Below are 19369 nucleotides of genomic sequence, written 5' to 3' on the forward strand. Positions count from 1 at the left end.
AACATATTTTTCGCCATATTCGGTGATAATATTTAGATGTCACGTCCTTCCTAGCCTTTATTAGCGTAGGAATGACCTCATCTGGAAAACCTTTTTCCGCTAGGATCCGGCGTTCAACCGCCATGCCGTCAAACGCAGCCGCGGTAAGTCTTGGAACAGACAGGGACCCTGTTGCAACAGGTCCTGTCTTAGAGGAAGAGGCCACGGATCTTCTGTGAGCATTTCCTGCAGATCTGGATACCAGGTCCTTCGTGGCCAATCCGGAATAATGAGTATTGTTCTCACTCCTCTTTTTCTTATTATTCTCAACACCTTGGGTATGAGAGGAAGAGGAGGAAACACATAGACCGACTGGAACACCCACGGTGTCACTAGGGCGTCCACAGCTACCGCCTGAGTATCTCTTGACCTGGCGCAATACCTTTGTAGCTTTTTGTTGAGACGGGATGCCATCATGTCTATTTGGAGCAATCCCCACCGACTTGCAATCTGTGCGAAGACTTCCTGATGAAGTCCCCACTCTCCTGGATGCAGGTCGTGTCGGCTGAGGAAGTCTGCTTCCCAGTTGTCCACTCCCGGAATGAACACTGCTGACAGTGCACTTACATGATTCTCCGCCCAGCAAAGAATTCTGGTGGCTTCCGCCATCGCCACTCTGCTCCTTGTGCCGCCTTGGCGGTTTACATGAGCTACTGCGGTGACGTTGTCTGACTGAATCAGCACCGGTCGGTCGCGAAGTAAGGTCTCCGCTTGACGTAGGGCATTGAATATGGCCCTCAGTTCCAGGATGTTGATGTGAAGACAAGTCTCTTGACTTGACCAAAGGCCTTGGAAATTTCTTCGCTGTGTGACTGCTCCTCAACCACGGAGGCTCGCGTCCGTGGTCACCAGGATCCAATCCTGAATGTCGAACCTGCGGCCCTCTAGAAGGTGAGCACTCTGCAGCCACCACAGGAGAGAAACCCTGGTCCTGGGGGACAGGGTGATCCGCTGATGCATGTGCAGATGTGACCCGGACCATTTGTCCAATAGGTCCCACTGGAAAGTCCTTGCATGGAACCTGCCGAAGGGAATGGCTTCGTATGTCGCCATCAATTTTTCCCAGGACTTGAGTGCAATGATGCACTGACACTTGTTTCGGCTTCAACAGGTTCTTGACTAGAGTCATGAGTTCCTGAGCTTTTTCTTCCGGAAGAAAAACCCTTTTCTGGTCTGTGTCCAGAATCATGCCCAAGAAGGACAAGCGAGTCGTAGGATCCAGCTGTGACTTGGGAATATTGAGAATCCAACCGTGTCGCTGTAACACCTTCAGTGAAAGGGATACGCTGTTCTGCAACTTCTCCCATGATCTCGCTTTTATGAGGAGATCGTCCAAGTATGGTATAATTGTGACACCCTGCTTGCGCAGGAGCACCATCATTTCCGCCATTACCTTGGTGAAAATTCTCGGGGCCGTGGAAAGCCCAAACGGCAACGTCTGAAATTGGTAATGACAATCCTGTATCGCAAATCTCAGGTACGCCTGATGAGGAGAATATATGGGAACATGCAGGTATGCATCCTTTATGTCCAGCGATACCATAAAATCCCCCCCTTCCAGGCTGGCGATGACCGCTCTGAGCGATTCCATCTTGAACTTGAACCGTTTTAAGTAAAGGTTCAGGGATTTTAAATTCAAAATGGGTCTGACCAAACCGTCCGGTTTCGGGACCACAAACAGGGTTGAGTAGTACCCCTTCCCCCTCTGAAGCAGGGGAACCTCGGCCACCACTTGTTGAAGACACAATTTTTGAATCGCCTGTAACACTATCTCCCTTTCCAGGGGAGAAGTTTGTAGCGCCGATTTAAAAAACCGGCGAGGAGGCACCTCTTCGAATTCCAGCCTGTATCCCTGGGAAACAATTTCCATTGCCCAGGGATCCACCTGTGATTGAACCCAGATGTGGCTGAAAAGTCGAAGACGTGCCCCCACTGGAGCAGACTCCCTCAGGGGAGCCCCAGCGTCATGCGGTGGATTTTGCAGAGGCCGGGGAGGACTTCTGTTCCTGGGAACTAGCTGTGTTGTGCAGCTTTTTTCCTCTGCCCTTACCCCTGGCAAGAAAGGACGATCCACGTACTCTTTTGCTTTTATTTGAACGAAAGGACTGCATTTGATAATGAGGCGCTTTCTTAGATTGTGAGGGAACATCAGGCAAAAAATTCGATTTACCTGCCGTAGCTGTGGAGTCGAGGTCCGAGAGGCCCTCTCCAAACAATTCCTCACCCTTGTACGGCAAAAACTCCATATGCCTCTTTGAGTCGGCATCCCCCGTCCACTGTCGGGTCCATAAGACTCGCCTAGCAGAAATGGACATAGCGTTTATTCTGGAACCCAGTAAACTAATGTCTCTTTGAGCATCCCTCATATATAAGACAGCATCTTTTATATGCCCTAGGGTCATTAAAATGGTATCCTTATCAAGGGCCTCAATATCCGCTGATAAAGAATCTGTCCATGCTGCTACAGCACTACAAACCCAGGCCGACGCAATTGCCGGTCTGAGCAACGTACCAGAATGAGTGTAAATGGACTTCAATGTAACCTCCTGTTTGCGGTCAGCAGGATCCTTGAGGGTAGCCGTATCTTGGAACGGGAGCGCTATCTTTTTTGATAAGCGTGTCAAAGCTTTGTCTACCCTAGGGGAGGATTCCCACCGTATTCTGCCCTGTGACGGGAAAGGATACGCTCAGGGCCGGTTCTGGGGCTCTGTGCGCCCCGGGCGGCAATAGGGGGCGTGGCTTCGTACAGGGGGCATGGTCATTTACGCCCCCTGTACAGACTGAAATGATGTGCAGTGCGCGATGACGTCATCGCGCACCGCACAGTAAAGGACCTCTCCACGAAGGGAAACTAGACGCGTATGCGTCTAGTTTCCCTTCACAGCGGCCAGCGGCAGCGGGGGACAGCAGGCAGCGGGGGGCACAGCAGCAGCGGATCTTGCCCTGGTGCGGCGCCCTCCGGAAGGCGGCGCCCCGGGCAAAAGTCCTGCTTGCCCGTGGCAAGATCCGCTACTGGATACGCTGTTAGAATCCTTTTGGGAATCTGCAGTTTTTTGTCTGGAGTTTCCCATGCTTTTTCGCATAATTCGTTCAGCTCATGTGAGGAGGGAAAGGTGACCTCAGGTTTCTTTCCCTTATACATGTGTACCCTCGTGTCAGGGACAGGGGGTTCCTCAGTAATATGCAAAACATCTTTAATTGCGATAATAATATATAGAATATATTTAGCCACCCTTGGCTGCAATTTTGCATCATCGTAGTCGACACTGGAGTCTGAATCCGTGTCGGTATCTGTATCAACTATTTGGGATAGTGGGTGCTTCTGAGACCCCGAAGGTCCCAGCGACATAGGGACAGACATGGTTTGACTCCCTGACTGTTCCCTAGCTTCAGCTTTGTCTAATCTTTTGTGCAATAAATTTACATTAGCACTTAAAACATTCCACATATCCATTCAGTCAGGTGTCGGCGCTGCCGACGGAGACCTAATATTCATACACTCCCCCTCCTCCTTAGGTGAGCCTTCAACCTCAGACATGTCGACACACGCGTACCGACACACCACACACACACACACACACACACACACACACACAGGGAAGCTCTTTTCTGAAGACAGGTTCCCCACCAGGCCCCTTTGGAGAGACAGAGAGAGAGTATGCCAGCACACACCCCAGCGCTATATGACCCAGGAAAAAACACAGAATGTTTACCCAGTAGCGCTTATGTATAATGTATATGCGCCAATTATGTGCCCCCCCCCTCTACTTTAAGACCCTCTTTCACCGTGTGTCAAGCAGGGGAGAGTCCGGGGATCTTCCTCTCAGCGGTGCTGTGGAGAAAAAATGGCGCTGGTGAGTGCTGAGGGATAAGCCCCGCCCCCTCGGCGGCGGGCTTCTGTCCCGCTCAAATTAACAAATAATATAGCGGGGGCTCTTTTTATACATGTACAGTGCCCAGCTGTACATGTATATATGTGCATTTGCCACCTGAGGTGTTTATTGCTGCCCAGGGCGCCCCCCCTGCGCCCTGCACCCTTACAGTGGCCGGAGTGTGTGAGGTGAATGGGAGCAATGGCGCACCGCTTCACTGCTGTGCGTTACCTCTTATGAAGATCATCTCTTCTGCCGCCTCTGAAGTCTTTTCCTCACATACTCACCCGGCTTCTTTCTTCCGGCTCTGCGAGGAGGACGGCGGCGCGGCTCTGGGACGGACGGCGAGGGTGAGACCTGCGTACCGATCCCTCTGGAGCTAATGGTGTCCAGTAGCCTAAGAAACAGAGCCCTGAAACTCAGAGAAGTGGGTCTGTTTCTCTCTCCTCAGTCCCTCGATGCAGGGAGTCTGTTGCCAGCAGGCTCCATGAAAATAAAAAACCTAACTAAAATACTTTCTTTTACTGGAAACTCAGGAGAGCTCCCTGAAAGCACCCAGTCTCCACTGGGCACAGTATCAAACTGAGGTCTGGAGGAGGGGCATAGAGGGAGGAGCCAATGCACACCCAGATCCAAAGTCTTTCTTAAAGTGCCCATGTCTCCTGCGGAGCCCGTCTATCCCCATGGTCCTTACGGAGTCCCAGCATCCTCTAGGACGTTAGAGAAATTATAGTGCATTTTCCAAGACCATGGTAGTATAAATGTAGGACCACTTCCTTTATCAATTTAAACTTTCACATTGTACTGTTGATATACTGCTTGGTTTAGTTTCATTATGAATTAATGGGTTAATTGGACCTGTGCTCTTTAGTGGATGTAGACAATCTAAAACCAGGATTCATCCTAAACCTATATAAATTTATAAACAAATTGATAAACAGAATATATAATGCTGCGTCCACATTACATAAATAAAAACTATCCTCCACAGTGGGAGAACAATATTATATGAAATGTTACTACATTCCTGTATAGAGTTTACCTGAATGGTGCAAAAGGTGTTTAATTGAAAGTATATGTTAAGTCTCCCATATCCGAAATGCTTGGGACTGGAAGCATTATGGATTTTGGATGTTTCTATATTTTGGTATATTTGCATACCATAATGAGATATCTTGGGGATGGGACCCATGTCTAAATATTAAATGCATTTATGTCTTTATGCATTTATGTTATACACACAGCCTGAAGGTAATTTTAAACAATATTTTTAACAATTTTGTGTATGATATAAAGTTTGTGCACATACACAAAATTAATTTGTTTTATATACACCTTATACACACAGCCTCAAGGTACTTTTATATCGTATTTTTAATAGTTGTGTGCATGAAACAAAGTTTGTGTACATTAAACCGTCAGAGAGCAAACATTTTTTGGCTATAGGAGACTCAACCTGTATTGGCTCAAACCTGACTTCCAGAGAGCAAATGCTCTGTCCAATACATCCCATATAGTCAATGCTCTCCATAATTTTCACTCTCTATCTCGATAATGTTATTTAAATAGTAAGCAAATCATGTTTTGGCATTTGGGTGGACTACTAGACGCATTCATAGATCTCATAGATCACATTTAGCTGGAAACATCTATCCAGAGCCGGCCCTAATCAATATGATGCCCTAGGCAAGATTTTGGCTGGTGCCTCCTAGCACCGCTGCTAGTTCCACGTCTGACCCTGCACCCCTTTCCCAGCACCATCACCCAACACCCATAGCGGTCCTCATTTTGGTGCTCCTTTCCCCTATAATTTAAATAGAAACAGTGTGCACATTCGGTGCACAGCCCAAAAACGGGCGTATTCTTTTGGGAAGGGACATGGCCACACAATAGTACCCCAAATTAAAATTATGCCACACAACAGTGCAACTTTATTTACATTATATCATGTGATAGTGTCCCTAATTCACATTACATCACACAGCAGTACCACTTTACCTTATAAACGTTACTCCTCACAGTAGTACCCTTATTCACATTACACCATATTGCTCTTTATTCACATTAGATCACACAGTAGTGTCCTTTCTATACGTTACGCCACACAGTAGAGCACCTTATACACATAATGCCACACATTAGTAATACCTTCATACACATAATACCACACAGAAATGCCCCTTACACATATGACACACAATATTTATGTCCTTATAAACATAATGCACCTTACACATTATGCCAACCTTTATTAATGTCCTTATACACATAATGACACACATAATGCCCCTTACACATATGCTGCACCTTATTAATGCATTTATACACATAATGACACACATAATGCCCCTTACACATATGCTGCACCTTATTAATGCATTTATACACATGACACACATAATGCCCCTTACACATATGCTGAACACTATTGCACAACAAACCTACCCACACACACACAGGCTCACACAGCCGCTGACACTGTGACCACTTGAAAAGCTAGACCACAAACACTACATTGCTCAAGCAGATATATTAATTACACTCTATGAAACAAAGTGGATAATGTAACATAAATGATCTGGAATGTTACATAATTAGCACCTCCCACTACAGAATAGAGGCCGGTGGGACAATCAGGGTGGGATGTAACTAAGTCCGAGTTCGGTCGGCATCCTGACTTCATTACTTCCTGTCCCTAGTGTGTTTAGTTACAAGAAACATAACATGCTGCTTATGTGATTGAAATATCATTATTTAAAATATTTGCACAAAAAAGCTAAACCCTAATCACAAACATATCCTAAATAATAGATCAAAATGAAACTAAATCATAAAAAAATAAACAAAAGTGCTACTAAACGATTGCCTAGTAATGGCTCATTCCACATCATGACATTTTCTTTTCAAATTGCAACTAATTGTGTGTACAGAGCGCAGATTGGACAGCTTCTGTAGTGATCTCAGAAGTCACATCCAGCCACCTTTTTTATTCCTTAACCCTGTGACACACCTATAAAGCCACATAATCCAGTTGCTTCTTATGATGTTCATAACAGACTCCTGTGCATGTATACAGCATGATGCCTGTATTTTTTCTAAAGCTGTCACTCACATTCTTTGTGGTTATGGAACCAGGGTCCAAGTGCTAATAAAGTCTTCCTATTGTAAAATATGTTCGGGTCAGGTGGCTTACAAACCTTTCAGTTATTCATACAGAAGTACAATACATATAATTCATTAACGAAGTTTAGTGCAAAAGTGCTTTTTTGGAACCATTACATAAATATATTGTGTATGCCATTTCAAGTGTCCCGATGAGAACAATAGTTGTTACATTGGCAGGGTAACCAGCCAATCAACAAAACCAGCTGCTTGCCTTAAAAATGAGTTGAATACATGTCTTGACGTGACTGCATTAAGATACTTTACTCTTAATTCATCTAAAATACAGCATTTCAGAATTTGAGGATTAATGAGCACTGTAGTGATCTTGCGTGCATTTATTACATGATATAAAATACTGTACATAAATCTATAGCTCTATTTCTGTTATTTTTCTATGCAAATTGTACATCCACTATTAAACTTCCAAAATCCAGAACGTAAAAACCTCCAGCATCAGATGTCCATCATGCAATAGTTTTATTCTACAATTATTCTGCTTCTCACTAGTGTCTTCCAAACCCTTCATACTTATTTGTTTGTTTGTTGATTAATGCCACAACATGACCAGCAGTAGGTTATCATACGGGATACAGTTATATTGGCGGCAGTCAGATTCCCGGCGGTCAGGATACCGACGCTGGAATCCTGAACACTGACAATGCCGACAGCCGGAATCCCGGCTCACAGGGGCTATTCCCACTCGTGGGTGTCCATGACACCCATAGAGTGGGAATATAACCTGTGGAGAGCGCAGTGAGCCTTCGAGCCTGCAGGGTGGCGAGTGCAATGCGGCCAGCGCTAGCCCTGCTGCTGCATTCCAGCGGCCGGGATCCTGGCATCGGTATGCTGACCGAAAGCTATCATACAAGTGCCCATTATTGATAGCACAATCAACTTATACCTTGATCTTTGACTTTAAAGATGCACCCAATTAGACCTTTATCGCATAATTGAGGGAGAAATGAGAGGTAATACAGTATGTACATGACCACATTATGATTGGTCTGATACTACAGTGTATAGTTTCCAGTGCAGAATGCAATAGGCGCAAGTCTCAGAAGCCTTGGCCGTCTCGCATTCCAATACATCCAGCCCCTGTGATTGAAAAGTGCAGTTAGGAGCTGGTTGGTTGGTACTTTATCTCTCTCCAAGGCTTAGTACATACCCAGAGGTGCACCTTTTAGGTTGTGGGGGAGGAAGATATAAATTCATTTTGGTGCCCCTAAATAGCTGAATGTCGCCCTCTAAGGGGCACCCGGACTTACCCACCACACCACCTACCTGATGACAGAGATATCTATCTATCTACAGATGCAGTTGCCGTCCGCTTGCTTACTATCAGGTTGCTTGTGTAGCCGCTTCAAGATTGCGACTAACTGCAGAGATCACAGGTGCGTATGCGGTGCAGACTTTACAGGGTACATTTTTAGGTGACCCCAGTTGGAGTGGGTGGAGGTCAGGGGATGCCATGAGGGAAGGGGGTGGGATAAAGGGGAGCTGACAAAGGGAAGGACAAAGGTGGAAGGGAGAAGAGGGGAGGAACATATGAAGTGGGAGATGAGAAGGGCGCAGGACTGGTCCAAGAGGCGAGGCCAGCCCACAGTAACTAGCTACACACTGTAGTGGTTGGACCTGGGTGTAGTGGGCAGTAGGGCCCTGGAGGCAGGTGGAAAAGAGTTGTGGGGAGGGTGGAGCAGCCCAGAAAGGGTATCATCGCCCTCCTAACACTGCCCATATTGACTGTAGATTCCAGCAGAACTGCGCCCCTTGACCGGCACCTCTCAAATATATGGGGGGGGAAGCCACACCTTTGCCCCCCCCCCCGATCCAGGACCTATGTATACACCCCTCAATCTGCAATAGTCAAAATTCCACTCTTCCTTTTTGTCCCCAGTTTAAACCAGCCATGGAAAGAACAACCTGCCAACCAAATCATCTGAATGGTGATAGCAGGACAGAGGAAATTAGTATTTTGGTATTGTTAGTAGCAGTGACCTGCCACTCATGTAATTATGCTAATGAGATCCAAGCTCTATGAGAGAAAGTTGGAAGTCACAGACTGTAATTAGTAAGGCTCCTGTCAAATTGATGTTGGGAGATCATAGAGTCAAACACACCTCTTTATACATACAGTTTAGATAGTGAAAGCATACCTCTTATTGGTTGCTTTGAGTCACAGTATAGTTTGCTTACATTAATCTGTGCACCTACTTTTATAACTGTACACCACTGGGAAATAATTAGGTCATAACAAGTGGCAAACAGTATAGGACTGACAATTATACTATGTGGCTACAAATGTTCTTTGACTTACATTATGCTCAGCACATATTTATTTTTAATTATAATCACAAAATTATTAACTAAAAGACAACTGAAAGAATAGCAGGTGCTTGAACAATTGGCTTCTAACAGCTATGAAAAACATATGATATAAAATGAGTGTTTGCCTTCTATAAACATGTTATACATTATTTATAGTCCGCAAACAACGTAAAAGGTAAAATGCTATTACTTGTTTATTTTATGTATTTATTTATTTATTCAAAAATGAAAATATAGATCAAAATATGAAGTACTGTATATGTGTATAATCATGTAAGATATTATTATAGTATTATAGCATTATAAACATGCCAGTTTGCCAAAGCTGGTTTTCTATTATACATTTATTTCTATTGTATATTTTGTCAAATTCTTTACAATACACAGATCTCTGCTAGTTGCTTAAACCAGTGTTATATTATATTGTTATAATTTTTTGCAGATTTTTGTGTATTAACAGAAATGTAAACAGTGCACCACAAATTGGAGTGGTTCAGCAACATGGACTCACACACACTTACTTAATAATAATAATAATAATAATAATAATAATAATAATAATAAGCAGCACTTAAATGATACAACTATGTGTATTTTAAAATAAAATACATAATCACGAGGGACTACTTTTTACAGCATAAGAGTTGCTGCCTAAACAGAAAATGAGAACTTATAAGTATTGTCAGTGAATAAATATAAATAATGTCAGCTATGTTATCAGTCCTCTTGTTGCACATCATGTGTGCTGAATTGACTGATCTGCATGACATTAATGATATCTTGTGCACTGATGTGGAGAACAGAGGTTGTGTACTGAACATTTATACTCTGTAAACTACTATGGGATCCAGATGTAGCTTACAAGGTGCTTTGCATCTCATCTCTGAGCAATAAAGCCTTTTTTGGCCAAAGTTTGAGCTGTTTACCGCTGTTTTCTATCAGATACAACAGATGGCATGCACATGCTTGCTGTACTAAATGAAGTGGGATCTCAGCAGCATTATGCTTTGATCCCTGGTGGCATGTCTACAACACCAAGATGCAAAATACCACAGAACAGAATCTCAATATTAAAGGCTGGAAGCCGCACACTACTGATATGTGAACCCCTTTAAGGAAAATAGCCATGCCCGCAGAATGTAAACATATACTGGCATTCCACTGCTGCACCAGAGGTCAGCAAACAAGGTATTTCCTCTGCTCAATGACATTCTACTTAGTATAGGTGCAAGTTACCTGGGCACAATTTCATTAATGCAAAGTCACTTTGGAAAGGAGATACTCATAAATCTTATTAAGAAATCTGCTCCGCTCACATTAGGAAATAATACAATTAATTTAAAACAAAGATCTGCAGTGATCAGGCTCGATGTACTGATCCAACTGACATGCATTATATTGTAGTTTTAAAATTTGAGAAAGATAAAAGACCCAGATTGAAGTTGTGACAACGAGACTTACTGTAGAGAGATAAATATAAACAGCAAGCTTAGTCAATTACGTTGGATTGGCAGCTAAGCACATGTCTGCATTTCCTCACCCTTGCAGTCCTGCATGACTGTCATTATTACATAATACCCAGTGTATAGGTTTCTCAATATGTCGCTTGATCCCTTTGATTAAGGTCTTGTTTTGGATGAACTTAAAAGAAAGGTTAAACACACATTTTTCTTTCTCTTTCATGTTACTATGTGTGACATATTTACAGTCAGTTTTGTGTTTGAGCAGCTGGCTGCCTGGGAAGGGCAGCTGCTTGGGGGCTGACATAGTTTCCTTAAATATTGGATGGCAGCACAACATCAGCCTCGCCAGACCTCTGCCACTGCCTTGACCCACTTCAACAGGTTCATAAAAACTTGAGCACTCTACAGTTATTTCTTCTGGTTGCTATCAATATACTGTATAAGTGTCATGAGAAAATACTTTTCACAGAGTATTTACACTGCCAGTTGTACTACCAGTGGATGTGCCTTACCAAATATAACAGATATGCCGCATCTAATACAGAGTCACTGCATACAGTAATATTGGGATGACAGTGATGAAAATAGTTATATAAATATAAAAAATTCCTAACTGCAGTTTAATACGTACCACTGTATACTTTATTAGTTTGTCATCCTCAGTTTTATCATTTCATTGTACTCTCCCTCTCACATATATGTAAGCGTGTAAATATATTTTATGACCCTTTATTTAATGAGAATACTTTTATACACATATATATATATATATATATATATATATATATATATATATGAGAAATCCCTTAATTATACAGGTATTGATGTAGGAAGTATAGAGTGCAGAAAACAAGTTTCAATATGCTAAATATATACATGCACATATATAATGAATATATTTAGAAGACAAAGTATACATTATTCAGTGCACACAATCACGGTTCCACCCTGATAGCTCCATTAACAGCCTAGTTCTTACATACCTGTCCTGTGGCTTGCCAGGTAAAGTTCATTGCCTGGATATTGACAGGGATAGCGGGCATCCTCTGCTGGGCTTTTCTAAAGTCATGAGTGAATGGTGCCATTTTCCCCTCAGAAACAATTAATATATCTTCTTCAAAGCCTGGAACAAATGGTATGGTGATAGTAAGACAGGTACATGCACTCAGCGGAAATTATTGCTTCTATGCATTACGCTTACCATAACTGGGCTAAGAGATGCATTCACTAGAACAGCAGCTGAGCCTTGCAAAATACCCTTAAATTCTAACTTATTTGTGTATCCACAGAAATAAAGCAAAATGTGGGTACCTATTAACACTCTTGCTTGGTAAGCATCAATCCACATGTACAAGCTGTCTTCCTGTTGTTCACCAGCCTCTGCTTGTGCAAATACACAGAAAAGAATGCTCCAAATCTGGAGTACAAAGCAGCATGATGGGGCCATGCTCCTCAATAACTTGCTAGTGCTTTGCTCTCCACTTTTCACCTCCCTCTGTCTTGGGCTCTTATAAAGATAGTATTTACTTTCCCCGTGTGTTTCGGAGCAGTGCTGCTGACTGCTCTGATCTCATGCAGGGGGCTGGCTTCTGGCAGTTTGGAATCAATGAAGTAGTAAAGGAGGGTGCAGTGTGTGTGTGTGACACGGGGGCGGTGTCTGATGATTACAACTGGCAGCATCTTACTGAGCACGGATGTGCACCAGGGGGCGCCACATAACTGTATAAATTATGTGCAAGATCTCGGAGAATGTCACACATGTGGGTCTCTTTTGGGTGCTTTCTCTGCTCCTGAATTGGTATGTCCGGGACTTTGAAAAAAAAATTATACAATAAATAAATAAATAAATAAATAAATATATATATAAAAATAAAAAAATATGTATAATTTTTTTCTTTTCTTTTTTTTTTAAAGGGAAAGATGCAGTAATGGAAATTATTTAACGTCTGTTTCTCACCTTCAAAAGTTTGGCTATCCGTGAAGTAAATGGATCCAGTTCCTCCTTCAACTACAACAGGTGTCAAATGTTTACGTAACATGCTTTCCCATGTATTAAATGTTATTTTTGAGGTGGGTCCTACACCAGTGCCTGTATTCCCATTTTCTTTTTGGTTATCCGTTTGCAGTCGTTGTATCGTTTTTTGCAGTTATCTATGGTTCTTCTTTGAGCCGCATTGGCACTGCACCCGTCAACAATTTTCAGCCATATTGCATTCTTTCGCTTTGTACATGTGTATTGGGCATTTTTCCCCAAAAACAGGTCAAAATCGGAAATCACTGTAGAAACAAGAATTTAATTTTCTTTCTCCAAAAATGAAGATTACAGATACAGATGGAGGAAGGCCCCTAACCAGCATCCGACTCCTCTTCAATCAGGGTATTTTCAGTCTGAGCGACTTGTCTAGCAGCTGTGAATGAAATTGCACAATTTATAATTTTATAAAAAAATGTACATTAATGTAGATATCCACCAGACAAATACAATAAAACCATAAGACACATACTCCTCACCATAGGCGGATCCAGAGGGGAAGGGCACTCAGGCCCGTGCCCCCCCCTCCCACTCCCCCTCCCCCCCTGTCATTTTTGACTTCTTCTTTTTTCAAAGGGAGAACAGCAGCAGCACTACTGCTATTTCCATCAGTCAGATTTGATAAAAGAGCCGGCAGGCACTAGCACCCGCCGCGGCTCTAACAGCAAGTCCGTGTGGTAACCAATGGGGAGGCTGGAGCTGTAGCTCCAGCCTCCCCCTGCTCACGCCGCAACCTACCTCTCCCACTGCCAGCCAGCCAGAGTCCAGCCCAGGCGCGGGGTTCAAATGCCTGCATCGAGTAAGACTGTTACTTATGACGGTGCAGAAGGCTTCATTAGCCCTCACTGCACCCACAGTTTCCCAGCACTTCCCCCTCCACTTCCTTTATCACCATGCTAGGTGCAGTCAAACTCAGCCTCGGCTTTGAGAAGGCGGCCCGTGTGATTGTGACAGGGCTGTCCTGCAGAAGTCTTATGTTGCTTGTTGGAGATCCAGCTGGCTGCTTCTGCTAATCAAAGATGGGCAGTTCGTGTCCTGCAGTCTGAGTCTCAGTGCAGTGCCCAAAACAAGGTATGCTGTACCTGCCACCACCAACTAAAACCTATAATAATTATATTGTGCTGGGGTGCCTTCCAGGCTTCCATAACTAATGGAACAGGTGACCAACATTTCAACGTCCAATCAGCCTTTTCATTAGGGTGAAACATTGGCAATAAACCAGAATGCGCTCCTACAGCCAATCATTACCTGATGGCGTATTCAGTGAGGCCACGCCCTCTGTGATACCACACTCCTTATCTGGGAGCACGCGTGCCTTAGGTGCATGTAAATATAACTATTACCGTTCCCCTATCATGGTGCCCCCCATTCATTTTCTTCTGGATCCGCCCCTGCTCCTCCCACATATAAAGTAACTAAACAGCCATCAGCCTATACACTTTTCAAGGTAAAAAAAAGAACACCACAGAACAGAAAAAAAAGGCCCCAAGATGATTGCATGCTGATCTGAGCTAGTAGGGGGCAGTGTTGCATGGCAGCCAGTGACTGCCATGTAACACTGCCCATCCACTATGCCTGTCACATCCAAAGCCAGCATGGGCAAAGCCTGCACAGTTCACTAAAGTATATGACAACCAGCCTAGAAAGCCACTGACATTAGTAACAACAGAAACTGTATAACACTAGCATCCACTTCTGTAGCAAAAGGAAAATACACAAACAAACAGGGATACAGCAAAAGTTACAGGATTAAAAAAAAAGAAAAATATACCAACAAAACTTACCATGTGCTAAAAACCTTTTTTCTTCTTGTTTTGAATAACAGGACACTTTTGTCACTGACAGAGGATGATGATGACTATATAGAATGTGTCCAGGATCAAACTACAGCAGCAAACTGACACCCCTTTGCAAAACAGCTCTTTTATATTGCAAGTGGTGGCGCAAATTCCTCCAGAGCTGTGAGTTGATACATTTAGCGCCATTCGAATTAGCCAATAGAAATCGCACAGGTTTGGCGCCAGCTCTTCATCAATAGGATTACCCAGGTTCAGACGAAATAACTTGCTGCAATGACAGCGAGTTACATTGCGAAGGACACGAGTAAGCAAATTGACAACTTGTGCTTGTCAATTTGTGGCTATTTGGATTGACCCCTTAGAACAGGGCCCTTAGACCCCTTAAAACCTTCTGCCCCCCAGCTGTTGTTGAACTACACATCCCAGCATGCCCTGCAACAGCTTTAGCATGGCCAAATAGCAAAACTGTAGCAAGGCATGCTGGTATGTGTAGTTCAACAGCAGCTGGAGGGTCGAAGGTTCCCCATCTCTGCCTTAGAATGTGGACAAGTAGTGTTCGTTGTATGAACTGAAGCGCAAAGTGATAGCGCATAAATAAGTAACCTAGAGTAAAAGAGGGCAGTGGAGCAAATTGTTATGGGGGAACAATTTTGGACACTGTAGTTTAATATGTATGAGTGCATGCTTTACATTACAGGTATATAGAAGAATAAAAAATCTAAAAGTATCTGAATGGCAAGACAAAAAGGACAATGGGATCAAAACAGAAAACTTGGACCTAAGTGCTTTGTGATTTTGAAAATGCACTAGTATCAGAGGTCACGTTTGACCAATCTATATGTCACAGGCATGCTCTGTCCATGGTGCTGAAGGTCGTGGGGCTTTTAAGGTTACCTAATACACACATAATAACATTACACTTGTTATCCAAAAATAACAATAAAATAGCTCCATCTGAAGGGAAATTGTATTGGTGGCTTTTCTGAGGTCCAAAATTTTAATTTGTTTGGGACTGCATATGTATTGCTTAACTTCAGTGAGAGGGCAATGTAATGATGTAGTGATTCATTTATCATGAAAACAGCATTTTACTATAAGCATTCCACGGGCTATAAGGGTTTTCTTTTGTTCAGACTTACAGTATATCTATCTATTATATATACAGTATATCCTGTATAGTAAAGGGCAAACGCTGCTCCTCACCTCTACGAGGTGGGGGGGGGGGGGGGGGGGGGGCAATTAAATAAATGGCATCTGATGGAGCAATTCAAGTGCACAGCCACCGGCACTGACATTACTGTTATGTTGTTCCACTATTTTGGCGGTCTTGTAACAAGTATATATAGAATAAAGGTCTTTTACAAATGTCAATGCAAGTTAGTATAGTGTAACCATTGTGATAACTCCACTAAAGTCTAATCCAGGGTACAGTATACAGTATGTGTGTATGTCAACAGAACCGCATATGGATGGGTGCACCAAAATATGGTAAGGAGATTTGGCGTCTAATTAACAATAATCAAGATTTTAGCTATGCGGATAAAATTCTTTCAGGTACTGTACTAACTAAGATGGGCGTTCTATTTGAGATGGGATGTTACCCATAGCAACCAGATTACAGGTATTATCTTCTAGAAGCTGCTAGATAAATGAGAAGTAGAACTGATTGGCTGCTATGGGCAACATCCCATCTTAAATAGAACTCCCATCATAGTGAATGTACCCTATAGTATATACAGGGCAGGTTCTAGAGTCTAGACCAAGTGGAGTCCATGGTAAAAAGTCTATTTTCTCCACCCTTTAAAAAAATAAAAAAGTACACTGTTTTTGTGTTTGTACTAAATAGAAATACACCTTACCTATATGTTGGTTCGTGTTTTCAGTCGGTGTTCACTATTAATGTATGACCACTTGCCCTGTGTCTCCTCAAGTCTCCTGCCCTATGTGTTGCCAATCTCCTGCCCCTCCAGCATCCTGTCATTCCAGCCTCCTGTCCTGTCTTTCAGCCTCTTGCCAACTGTGTCTCCAGCCTCATGCCCATCAAACCAGCCACTTGCCCCATATCTCTCCAGCCTTCTGTCATCACTCCAGCCTCCTGCCCCATCTACTCAAGTCTCCTGCTTCCAGCCTACATCCCTATGTGTCTCTCCAGCATTCTACCCATGTCTCTACTGCCTCCTGCTCCCTATAGTTCCATTATCCTGTTCTCATGTAATTCCAGCCTCCTGCCCCCATGTAACTCCAGCCTCCAGTCCCATGCAACTCCAGCCTCTAGTCCCCTGTAATGTCAGCATCCTGTCCAGTGGCAAACACAGGATTTCTAGACGGGAGTTTCCAACTGCTTGATGTTAGAGGGCATGTGGCCAGTCGATGAAGAGGGCATAATTAGCATGAAGCCGCTGTAACATGCCTCATACAAAGTTCAGTGTACTGTATGTCATAATTCTGACATATACAGGGCCAGCAATCACAGTAAGTCATTACATGTGGTAGTAGGGACATCCTGCCTGAGCTGAGATGTGGGCACCAAACCAGAGCATGGAAGCAAGTCTGGGGGAATGGCAGAAGAACCTAGAAACTGCCTTGGCCATATATGTACACATTACATTATTAATAATTAACCCTATTGATGTTCTATATCAGAGCACCCCTAACAGTGCATGTTTTACAGATCTTAGTTGGTGCACACATGTGTATTAATTACTGGCTGACACATTTTAAAAGATCCACCAGTGTTGCTAATTATTTTTTTTGTAATACTGAGGAGATATTTAAAACATGTAGTAAAATTGTATTATATACAATTACTATAGTGGTCATGGTGTGGGCTAGCGAGGGGGGTTTCCAGGCAACCGGAACCCCCCTGCGTTTGCCTATGCTGTCCCCTGTTACTTCAGCTTCCTGTGTTACCTCAGCCCTCCAACTGACCTTCATATTGGAAAGCCTGTATGCCCCTCTTCTCACTCCTCTTCCTATCAATGGCGCGGCGCAGAAGGAGAAGCTTGCATGGAGAGCCACTGGGTTTTACTCCCCAGTAGCTGTTGGCCTGCACAGTTCAATAATCAGACAGCAGTGGTAGCCTAATGTCGGCTGTGCTAGCGGGGTGACTGTGGCTGTACCCCTATGACTGCAGCGCCTCAGGCAACAGCCCTACTTGCTCACCCCTAGAATTGCCACCGAGTATATCTATATATAGGTAGGACTGGGGGTATAGGGTTTATGCTAGGAAGCCATCTGCGATGTACTACCAATGTAACCTGTGAACAACTTGCTTCTGATTTGTGAACTGCCATGATGTAAAGCCTATGCTGTTGAAAAGTTACGTGATGCCAATATTATATATTATGTGTGATTGCAAATCGGCCACGTGTGCCGCACAGCGGGGACACGTCGGTGTCTGATCAAGTGGGCGGTTGCAGGTGGTGCCAGTGTGATCACTCCCCATGTAGGGAGAGAGCAAACAGACTGAAGCTGCAGAACATATCTTTGTTACATATGTAAATGTAATGGGGTACAGGGTATGCGGTATATGGAAGGAGCAGTATATGGTGGAGGGGGTGCACTGTATATAGGGGGCGCTATATGGAGGGGTATGTGGGTGCATTGTGTATATAAGGGCAGTACAGTATATGGTGGGGGGTGCACAATATGGAAGATGATGGGGGTGCAGTGTATATAGGGGCAGTATACGGTGGGGGTGCAGTGTACATAGTGTGTGTGTGTGTGTGTGTGTGTGTGTGTGTGTGTGTGTGTGTGTGTGTCGAACGGAGCTCCGTCAAGCGCCCTTCAGTGGCATGCAGCTGCACCACAGAAGTGAAGAGCAGCATTAGCCTTTTATATATAAAGATATGGGAGCCTGTGGTGAGAGCCTTTAGCAGTGAATGGCTTACACAGACTGTATCACGGAGATGGTTGGGTGTGAGAGGTTTGGGTGCACAATGGAATGTTTTGCTGGATGATCAGGTACCTGGCATCCTCACCAAACCCGGGCCTGTATAGCACATGCATGTGTGGGATTTGGAGGTGCGAGGACCTCCAGAGTTGTCATTGTTCCGGGCCCCAAGATTTCTGTTGCCGGCCTTGACAGAGGGGAACATTGCTTGCCCCCCTGTGGCATCTGCAAATACTATTATTTCACATTAATATTTAAGTAGGTATGGCCACGCCTACCATGATCAGGTCATGCCCCCAAAAATAACCGTGCCCGACTTTTTACGGCACTGACCACAACACATATCCATAACAGTAATGAAATGTACAATGGAGTGCTAAATGTGTAGAAAAGCGCTAATACCTGTAAAAAGAGAAAGGGTTAATAAAGCCCTTTTACGTGTGGGTGTGAGCGTCCGTTATTGATCAATATTAGCGCTTTTCTACACATTTAGTGCTCCATTGTACATTACTGCTTTAATTTTAACGGAGCTGCTCACATATATACAAGCACAGTGAATATTTATAATTACATATCCATAACAGGCAGTATTTTCTAGACAGAGCTGCTGGCATTGTACAAACGAGGAGGCTGCAGAATGTCTTCCTTTACAAATATTAATATAACACCAGCCACTCATCTGATAAGAAATAAGGTGCCACTTTCAGATGGCATTATTTAAATATTTAAGGCAGGCATGTCCAAACTGCGGCCCACCAGCTGTTGAGAAACTACACATCCCA

At 43.7% G+C, this 19369-nt stretch overlaps 1 protein-coding gene across 2 annotated transcripts in view; it reads right to left on the minus strand.

Moving 5' to 3' along the window:
* The window catches only part of WIF1 (WNT inhibitory factor 1), a 151525-nt gene extending 139056 nt beyond the window's left edge, over window positions 1-12469 (minus strand). The window contains exons 1-2 of one of the 2 annotated variants that reach the window (XM_063930491.1): window positions 12176-12469; window positions 11848-11987 (exon numbers count right to left, since the gene is read on the minus strand). In XM_063930491.1, coding sequence (XP_063786561.1) covers window positions 11848-11987; window positions 12176-12311 — 276 coding nt within the window. In that variant the 5' untranslated portion in view covers window positions 12312-12469. The remainder of the gene's footprint in view (window positions 1-11847; window positions 11988-12175) is intronic. The other variant, XM_063930490.1, reaches the window with a different exon arrangement.
* Between the last annotated feature and the right edge of the window lie 6900 nt (window positions 12470-19369).

Source organism: Pseudophryne corroboree, chromosome 6 (genome assembly GCF_028390025.1).
Source record: "Pseudophryne corroboree isolate aPseCor3 chromosome 6, aPseCor3.hap2, whole genome shotgun sequence".
NCBI lineage: Eukaryota > Metazoa > Chordata > Amphibia > Anura > Myobatrachidae > Pseudophryne > Pseudophryne corroboree.